Below are 10,000 nucleotides of genomic sequence, written 5' to 3' on the forward strand. Positions count from 1 at the left end.
CCTGAACTAGAACCAGACCTGAATTATAACCAGACCTGAACTATAACCAGAACTAGACTTGAACTAGAACCAGACCTGAACTGGAACCAGACCTGAACTAGAGCCAGACCTGAACTAGAACCAGACCTGAAATACAACCAGACCTGAACTACAACCAGAACTAGACTTGAACTAGATCCAGACCTGTACTAGATCCAGACCGGAACCAGATCCAGACCTGAACTAGATCCAGAACCTGAACCAGATCCAGACCTGAACTAGATCCAGACCTGAACCAGATCCAGACCTGAACTAGATCCAGAACCTGAACTAGATCCAGACCTGAACTGAACCAGACAATTTTCATTGTTGAATGTAAACCAATCAGTGTTCTTGCGTGTGTGTGTGTGTGTGTGTGTGTGTGTGTGTGTGTGTGTGTGTGTGTGTGTGTGTGTGTGTGTGTGTGTGTGTGTGTGTGTGTGTGTGTGTGTGTGTGTGTGTGTGTGTGTATATAGTGTCCAGAGAGTTGCCTGTAGAGGAAGAGACCAGCCAGACCCAGCTCCACCACAGGAGCAGTGAAGAACACTACACTTACACTAACACACCGTGGAAGATTTACCTGAGGAAAGAGGTACACACACTAACATACCCTGGTAGATTTACCTGAGGAAAGAGGCCCACACACTAACACACCCTGGGAGATTTACCTGAGGAAAGAGGTACACACTAACATACCCTGGGAGATTTACCTGAGGAAAGAGGTACACACACTAACACACCCTGGGAGATTTACCTGAGGAAAGAGGTACACACACTAACACACCGTGGAAGATTTACCTGAGGAAAGAGGTACACACACTAACACACCGTGGAAGATTTACCTGAGGAAAGAGGTACACACACTAACATACCCTGGGAGATTTACCTGAGGAAAGAGGCCCACACACTAACACACCTGGGAGATTTACCTGAGGAAAGAGGTACACACACTAACACACCTGGGAGATTTACCTGAGGAAAGAGGTACACACACTAACACACCTTGGAAGATTTACCTGAGGAAAGAGGTACACACTAACACACCCTGGGAGATTTACCTGAGGAAAGAGGTACACACTAACATACCCTGGGAGATTTACCTGAGGAAAGAGGTACACACACTAACACACCCTGGGAGATTTACCTGAGGAAAGAGGTACACACACTAACATACCCTGGTAGATTTACCTGAGGAAAGAGGTACACACACTAACACACCCTGGTAGATTTACCTGAGGAAAGAGGTACACACACTAACATACCCTGGGAGATTTACCTGAGGAAAGAGGTACACACACTAACACACCCTGGGAGATTTACCTGAGGAAAGAGGTACACACACTAACACACCCTGGTAGATTTACCTGAGGAAAGAGGTACACACACTAACACACCCTGGGAGATTTACCTGAGGAAAGAGGTACACACACTAACACACCCTGGTAGATTTACCTGAGGAAAGAGGTACACACACTAACACACCCTGGGAGATTTACCTGAGGAAAGAGGTACACACTAACATACCCTGGGAGATTTACCTGAGGAAAGAGGTACACACACTAACATACCCTGGGAGATTTACCTGAGGAAAGAGGTACACACACTAACACACCCTGGGAGATTTACCTGAGGAAAGAGGTACACACACTAACACACCCTGGGAGATTTACCTGAGGAAAGAGGTACACACACTAACACACCCTGGGAGATTTACCTGAGGAAAGAGGTACACACACTAACACACCCTGGGAGATTTACCTGAGGAAAGAGGTACACACACTAACATACCCTGGGAGATTTACCTGAGGAAAGAGGTACTCACACTAACATACCCTGGGAGATTTACCTGAGGAAAGAGGCCCACACACTAACACACCCTGGGAGATTTACCTGAGGAAAGAGGTACACACACTAACATACCCTGGGAGATTTACCTGAGGAAAGAGGCCCACACACTAACACACCTGGGAGATTTACCTGAGGAAAGAGGTACACACACTAACACACCCTGGGAGATTTACCTGAGGAAAGAGGTACACACACTAACACACCCTGGGAGATTTACCTGAGGAAAGAGGCCCACACACTAACACACCTGGGAGATTTACCTGAGGAAAGAGGTACACACACTAACACACCCTGGGAGATTTACCTGAGGAAAGAGGTACACACACTAACACACCCTGCAAGATTTACCTGAGGAAAGAGGTACACACACTAACACACCCTGGGAGATTTACCTGAGGAAAGAGGTACACACACTAACACACCCTGGTAGATTTACCTGAGGAAAGAGGTACACACACTAACACACCCTGGGAGATTTACCTGAGGAAAGAGGTACACACACTAACACACCCTGGGAGATTTACCTGAGGAAAGAGGTACACACATTAACATACCCTGGGAGATTTACCTGAGGAAAGAGGTACTCACACTAACATACCCTGGGAGATTTACCTGAGGAACGAGGCCCACACACTAACACACCCTGGGAGATTTACCTGAGGAAAGAGGTACACACACTAACATACCCTGGGAGATTTACCTGAGGAAAGAGGCCCACACACTAACACACCTGGGAGATTTACCTGAGGAAAGAGGTACACACACTAACACACCCTGGGAGATTTACCTGAGGAAAGAGGTACACACACTAACACACCCTGGGAGATTTACCTGAGGAAAGAGGCCCACACACTAACACACCTGGGAGATTTACCTGAGGAAAGAGGTACACACACTAACACACCCTGGGAGATTTACCTGAGGAAAGAGGTACACACACTAACACACCCTGCAAGATTTACCTGAGGAAAGAGGTACACACACTAACACACCCTGGGAGATTTACCTGAGGAAAGAGGTACACACACTAACACACCCTGGGAGATTTACCTGAGGAAAGAGGTACACACACTAACACACCCTGGGAGATTTACCTGAGGAAAGAGGTACACACACTAACACACCCTGGGAGATTTACCTGAGGAAAGAGGTACACACACTAACACACCCTGGGAGATTTACCTGAGGAAAGAGGTACACACACTAACATACCCTGGGAGATTTACCTGAGGAAAGAGGTACACACACTAACACACCCTGGGAGATTTACCTGAGGAAAGAGGTACACACTAACACACCCTGGGAGATTTACCTGAGGAAAGAGGTACTCACACTAACATACCCTGGGAGATTTACCTGAGGAAAGAGGTACACACACTAACAGTAATGTAGCGTGAAAGGAGGTGTACTGTATCAATCAGTCATGGTCCTTCAAGCCAGATAGGAACAATTAAATTAATAGTTTGTCAACCAAATAGCTCAGGACACTAGTTTGTATTCTATTCCAAGTCTTGATATTGTCTATGTTGATGTTGTGGTACTGCAGGTGTTCTACCCTAAAGACAACTTCAACACTCCTCTGCTGCTGGAGCTGCTGTTCAGACAGATAGTCCACGACACCTTCTCAGAGGCCTGCCTCCGCATCACTCAGGAGGAGAGGACCAAGATGAAGGCTCTGTTTGGTACCAACCGTTAGAACCACCACACAACACCATAACCCACCACACAACACCACAACCACCATCAAACCACCACACAACACCATAACCCACCACACAACACCATAACCCACCACACAACACCATTAACCACCACACAACACCTTCTCAGAGGCCTGCCTCCGCATCACTCAGGAGGAGAGGACCAAGATGAAGGCTCTGTTTGGTACCAACCGTTAGAACCACCACACAACACCATTCAACACCACAAACCACATCAAACCACCACAAAACACCATCAAACCACTACAAACCACTATCAAACCACTACAAAACACCATCAAACCACCACAAAACACCATCAAACCACAACAAAACACCATCAAACCACTACAAAACACCATCAAACCACCACAAAACACCATCAAACCACAACAAAACACCATCAAACCACAACAAAACACCATCAAACACCACAAAACACCATCAAACCACAACAAAACACCATCAAACACCACAAAACACCATCAAACACCACAGAACACCATCAAACCACTACAAAACACAACAAACCATCATTACTCAGTGTGTGTGTGTGTGTGTGTGTGTATATATATAGTGGAGCACCAGGTGGGCCAGGATGGAGCCACACAGGATGAGAGTGTGAAGAAGGAAATCGTGACGATGGCCAGAGACTCCTGGGAAATATATTTCTCACGACTCTTCCCTGCCTCGGTGAGTGTGTGTGAGCCTATATACCGTAGCTATATCTGGGGTACCCAGGACTCCAACCCGGGTCCAGCGACTGTCAACACGACACATTACGCCAAGACATCCAAACCTCTTGAAGAGGTGGCTAGGTGTTGGGTTGAGGTCGCTAGGTGTTGGGTTGAGGTCGCTAGGTGTTGGGTTGAGGTCGCTAGGTGTTGGGTTGAGGTCGCTAGGTGTTGGGTTGAGGTCGCTAGGTGTTGGGTTGAGGTAGCTAGGTGTTGGGTTGAGGTAGCTAGGTGTTGGGTTGAGGTCGCTAGGTGTTGGGTTGAGGTTGCTAGGTGTTGGGTTGAGGTAGCTAGGTGTTGGGTTGAGGTCGCTAGGTGTTGGGTTGAGGTCGCTAGGTGTTGGGTTGAGGTTGCTAGGTGTTGGGTTGAGGTAGCTAGGTGTTGGGTTGAGGTCGCTAGGTGTTGGGGTGAGGTAGCTAGGTGTTGGGTTGAGGTCGCTAGGTGTTGGGTTGAGGTCGCTAGGTGTTGGGTTGAGGTCGCTAGGTGTTGGGTTGAGGTCGCTAGGTGTTGGGGTGATGTCGCTAGGTGTTGGGGTGATGTCACTAGGTGTTGGGTTGAGGTCGCTAGGTGTTGGGTTGAGGTCGCTAGGTGTCGGGTTGAGGTCGCTAGGTGTTGGGTGAGGTCGCTAGGTGTAGGTCGCTAGGTGTTGGGTTGAGGTCGCTAGGTGTTGGGTTGAGGTCGCTAGGTGTTGGGTTGAGGTAGCAGGTGTTGGGTTGAGGTCGCTAGGTGTTGGGTGATGTCGCTAGGTGTTGGGTTGAGGTCGCTAGGTGTAGGTCGCTAGGTGTTGGGTTGAGGTCGCTAGGTGTAGGTCGCTAGGTGTTGGGTTGAGGTCGCTAGGTGTTGGGTTGAGGTCGCTAGGTGTTGGGTTGAGGTCGCTAGGTGTTGGGTTGAGGTCGCTAGGTGTTGGGTTGAGGTCGCTAGGTGTGTAGGTCGCTAGGTGTTGGGTTGAGGTCGCTAGGTGTTGGGTTGAGGTCGCTAGGTGTTGGGTTGAGGTCGCTAGGTGTTGGGTTGAGGCCGCTAGGTGTTGGGTTGAGGCCGCTAGGTGTTGGGTGTAGGTCGCTAGGTGTTGGGTTGAGGTCTCTAGGTGTTGGGTTGAGGTCTCTAGGTGTTGGGTTGAGGTCGCTAGGTGTTGGGTTGAGGTCGCTAGGTGTTGGGTTGAGGTCGCTAGGTGTTGGGTGTAGGTCGCTAGGTGTTGGGTGTAGGTCGCTAGGTGTTGGGTTGAGGTCGCTAGGTGTTGGGTTGAGGTCGCTAGGTGTTGGGTTGAGGTCGCTAGGTGTTGGGTTGAGGTCGCTAGGTGTTGGGTTGAGGTCGCTAGGTGTTGGGTTGAGGTCGCTAGGTTTTGGGTTGAGGTCGCTAGGTGTTGGGTTGAGGTCGCTAGGTGTTGGGTTGAGGTCGCTAGGTGTTGGGTTGAGGTCGCTAGGTGTTGGGTTGAGGTCGCTAGGTGTTGGGTTGAGGTGGCTAGGTGTTGGGTTGAGGTCGCTAGGTGTTGGGTTGAGGTCGCTAGGTGTTGGGTTGAGGTCGCTAGGTGTTGGGTTGAGGTCGCTAGGTGTTGGGTTGAGGTCGCTAGGTGTTGGGGTGAGGTCGCTAGGTGTTGGGGTGATGTCGCTAGGTGTTGGGTTGAGGTCGCTAGGTGTCGGGTGGGGTCGCTAGGTGTCGGGTTGATGTCGCTAGGTGTCGGGTTGAGGTCGCTAGGTGTCGGGTTGAGGTCGCTAGGTGTCGGGTTGAGGTCGCTAGGCGTCGGGTTGAGGTCGCTAGGCGTCGGGTTGAGGTCGCTAGGCGTCGGGTTGAGGTCGCTAGGCGTCGGGTTGAGGTCGCTAGGCGTCGGGTTGAGGTCGCTAGGCGTCGGGTTGAGGTCGCTAGGCGTCGGGTTGAGGTCGCTAGGCGTCGGGTTGAGGTCGCTAGGTGTCGGGTTGAGGTCGCTAGGTGTCGGGTTGAGGTCGCTAGGTGTCGGGTTGAGGTCGCTAGGTGTCGGGTTGAGGTCGCTAGGTGTTGGGTTGAGGTCGCTAGGTGTTGGGTTGAGGTCGCTAGGGTGTAGGTCGCTAGGTGTTGGGTTGAGGTCGCTAGGTGTTGGGTTGAGGTCGCTACGTGTTGGGTTGAGGTCGCTACGTGTTGGGTTGAGGGCGCTAGGTGTTGGGTTGAGGTCGCTACGTGTTGGGTTGAGGTCGCTACGTGTTGGGTTGAGGGCGCTAGGTGTTGGGTTGAGGTCGCTAGGTGTTGGGTTGAGCTCGCTAGGTGTTGGGTTGAGGTCGCTAGGTGTTGGGTTGAGGTCGCTAGGTGTCGGGTTGAGGTCGCTAGGTGTTGGGTTGAGGGCGCTACATAACTGTGGGTGGGTGTGAGCCTGTTTATGTTTACAGAGTGTGTGTGTGTTGCAGGGCAGTGTGGGTACTGGCGTGCAGGTGGTCTCTGTGTCTCATCGAGGCATCAAGCTGTTGAAGATGGTGAGAAGCAGCGCTGTTGCCCCGGACTACTTCAGAGTGCTACGCCCTTACAGGTACACACACCACTGTATACACATACTGTTCTACCTGATTTGACTTTCTGTGTGTGTTTCCATAGTTACGCGAACATCCTGTTTGTTTCTCTGTGTGTTTCCGTAGTTACGCGGACATCCTGTTTGTTTCTGTGTGTTTCCGTAGTTACGTGGACATCCTGTTTGTTTCTGTGTGTGTTTCCATAGTTACGCGGACATCCTGTTTGTGTACGCGGACATCCTGTTTGTGTCCATTCCATCTAAGAACATGTTGGAGTTTAACCTGACCAATGAGAAGCTGATTCTGTTCTCCGCCAAGGCTCCACAGGTCAAACACATGGTGGACTACTTCATCACAGAACTGAAGAAGGTGAGACAGGTTAGAGGGTGAGACAGGTTAGAGGTGAGACAGGCTAGAGGGTGAGACAGGTTAGACAGGTTAGAGGGTGAGAAGGTTAGACAGGTTAGAGGGTGAGGCAGGTTAGAGGGGTGAGACAGGTTCGACAGGTTAGAGGGTGAGACAGGTTAGACGGTCTAGAGGGTTAGACAGGTTAGAGGGTCAGACATGTTAGAGGGTGAGACAGGTTAGAGGTGAGGCAGGTTAGGCAGGTTAGAGGGTGAAACATGTTAGGCAGGTTAGAGGGTGAGACAGGTTAGAGGGTCAGACAGGTTAGAGGGTCAGACGGGTTAGAGGGTGAGACAGGCTAGAGGGTCAGACAGGTTAGAAGGTCAAACAGGGTAGAGTGTATAACAAGTAGAGGGTGAGACAGGTTAGAGGGTGAGACAGACTAGAGGGTGAGACAGGTTAGAGGGTGAGACAGGCGAGACAGGTTAGAGGGTGAGACAGGTTAGAGGGTGAGACCGGTAGAGGGTGAGACCGGTAGAGGGTGAGACAGGTTAGAGGTTGAGACATGTTAGAGAGTATAACAGGTAGAGGGTGAGACAGGTTAGAGTGTATAACAGGTTAGAGGGTGAGACAGGTTAGAGGGTGAGACAGGTTAGAGGGTGAGACAGGTTAGAGGGTCAGACAGGTTAGAAGGTAAGAAAGGTTAGAGGGTTAGACAGGTTAGAGGGTTAGACAGGTTAGACGGTGAGACAGGTTAGATGGTGAGACAGGTTAGAGGGGTGAGACAGGTTAGAGGGTGAAACAGGTTAGAGTGTATAACAGGTAGAGGGTGAGACAGGTTAGAGGGTGAGACAGGTTAGAGGGTGAGCCAGGTTAGAGGGTGAGACAGGTTAGAGGGTGAGACAGGTTGGAGGGTGAGACAGGTTAGATGGTGAGACAGGTTAGAGGGTGAGACAGGCTAGAGGGTGAGACAGGTTAGAGTGTATAACAGGTAGAGGGTGAGACAGGTTAGAGTGTATAACAGGTTAGAGTGTATAACAGGTTAGAGGGTGAGACAGGCTAGAGGGTGAGACATGCTAGAGGGTGAGACAGGTTAGATGATGAGACAGGTTAGAGGGTGAGACAGGCTAGAGGGTGAGACAGGCTAGCGGGTGAGACAGGTTAGAGGGTGAGACAGGTGAGACAGGTTAGAGGGTGAGACAGGCTAGAGGGTGAGACAGGTTAGAGGGTGAGACAGGCTAGAGGGTGAGACAGGTTAGAGGATGAGACAGGTTAGAGGGTGAGACAGGCTAGAGGGTGAGACAGGCTAGAGGGTGAGACAGTTGGAGGATGAGACAGGTTAGAGGGTGAGACAGGCTAGAGGGTGAGACAGGTAGAGTGTATAACAGGCTAGAGGGTGAGACAGGTAGGGTGTATAACAGGTTAGAGGGTGAGACAGGTAGAGTGTATAACAGGCTAGAGGGTGAGACAGGCTAGAGTGTGAGACAGGTGAGACTGGTTAGAGGGTGAGACAGGTTAGAGTGTATAACAGGTTAGAGGGTGAGACAGGTTAGAGTGTATAACAGGCTAGAGGGTGAGACAGGTAGAGGGTGAGACAGGTTAGAGGGTGAGACAGGCTAGAGGGTGAGACAGGTTAGAGGGTGAGACAGGCTAGAGGGTGAGACAGGTAGAGTGTATAACAGGCTAGAGGGTGAGACAGGTAGAGTGTATAACAGGTTAGAGGGTGAGACAGGTAGAGTGTATAACAGGCTAGAGGGTGAGACAGGTAGAGGGTGAGACAGGCTAGAGGGTGAGACAGGTAGAGTGTATAACAGGTAGAGGGTGAGACAGGTAGAGTGTATAACAGGCTAGAGGGTGAGACAGGCTAGAGGGTGAGACAGGTAGACCAGTGAGAAGGAAAGGGATGATATTCATTCAACAGGACTCCAGGCTTCACTCTAAAACCTGATAGAGAGTAGGGATAGACACATTATCACCAGTTTGACTGGCTAGAGGGTGAGACAGGCTAGAGGGTGAGACAGGCTAGAGGGTGAGACAGGTAGAGGGTGAGACATGTAGACACATTATCACCAGTTTGACTGGTTAGAGGGTGAGACGGGTAGAGTGTAGGGGTGGACACATTATCACCAGTTTGACTGGTTAGAGGGTGAGACAGGTAGAGGGTGAGACAGGTAGAGAGAAGGGATGGACACATTATCACCAGTTTGACTGGTTAGAGGGTGAGGCAGGTAGAGGGTGAGGCAGGTAGAGGGTGAGACAGGTAGAGGATGGACACATTATCACCAGTTTTCTGCGTCTCAGATTGATTTTGACCAACAGGGATGTTTTGTTCCCCAGGACTCTGAGTACGTGGTCGCAGTCAGGAACTACATCACAGAAGACAGAACTCTGCTCAGCTTCCACAAGGGAGACATCATCAGACTACACCGGGTGGAGGGGCTGGAGGAGGGTGAGACAGATACACAGATACACACGGCCCCTGTTGCGTTCGCTGTGTTGCTCATTGTCTTGTGTGGTGTAGGGCGATGCTATGGCTGCATCATCAGGAAGAAGGTCATGTTGCTGGAGGACCTAAAGAGAGACACTCCTGAGTTTGGTGGGTGGGGGTTGACTTGCATGTGACTAACACCCCGTCGTGTTTGGTTGTGTTCTGGTTGCTGTGTGAGGAAACAACTAGGATTCAGACTGGGCTGTTGTTGGGACTGTTTAGTCCCACTGAGGTAAAGTCTGGATTCAGACTGGGCTGTTGTTGGGACTGTTTAGTCCCACTGAGCTAAAGTCTGGATTCAGACTGGGCTGTTGTTGGGACTGTTTAGTCCCACTGAGATAAAGTCTGGATTCAGACTGGGCTGTTGTTGGGACTGTTTAGTCCCACTGAGATAAA

General features: G+C 50.5%; 1 protein-coding gene across 1 annotated transcript in view; it reads left to right on the plus strand.

Moving 5' to 3' along the window:
• The window catches only part of myo15aa (myosin XVAa), a 229,483-nt gene that overhangs the window by 159,243 nt on the left and 60,240 nt on the right, over positions 1–10,000 (plus strand). The window contains exons 43-49 of the mRNA XM_071343551.1: positions 495–610; positions 3,413–3,548; positions 4,144–4,259; positions 6,673–6,791; positions 6,978–7,140; positions 9,454–9,565; positions 9,638–9,712. Of these exons, the coding sequence (XP_071199652.1) occupies positions 495–610; positions 3,413–3,548; positions 4,144–4,259; positions 6,673–6,791; positions 6,978–7,140; positions 9,454–9,565; positions 9,638–9,712 (837 nt within the window). The remainder of the gene's footprint in view (positions 1–494; positions 611–3,412; positions 3,549–4,143; positions 4,260–6,672; positions 6,792–6,977; positions 7,141–9,453; positions 9,566–9,637; positions 9,713–10,000) is intronic.

This window comes from Salvelinus alpinus, chromosome 1 (genome assembly GCF_045679555.1).
Source record: "Salvelinus alpinus chromosome 1, SLU_Salpinus.1, whole genome shotgun sequence".
Taxonomy (NCBI): domain Eukaryota; kingdom Metazoa; phylum Chordata; class Actinopteri; order Salmoniformes; family Salmonidae; genus Salvelinus; species Salvelinus alpinus.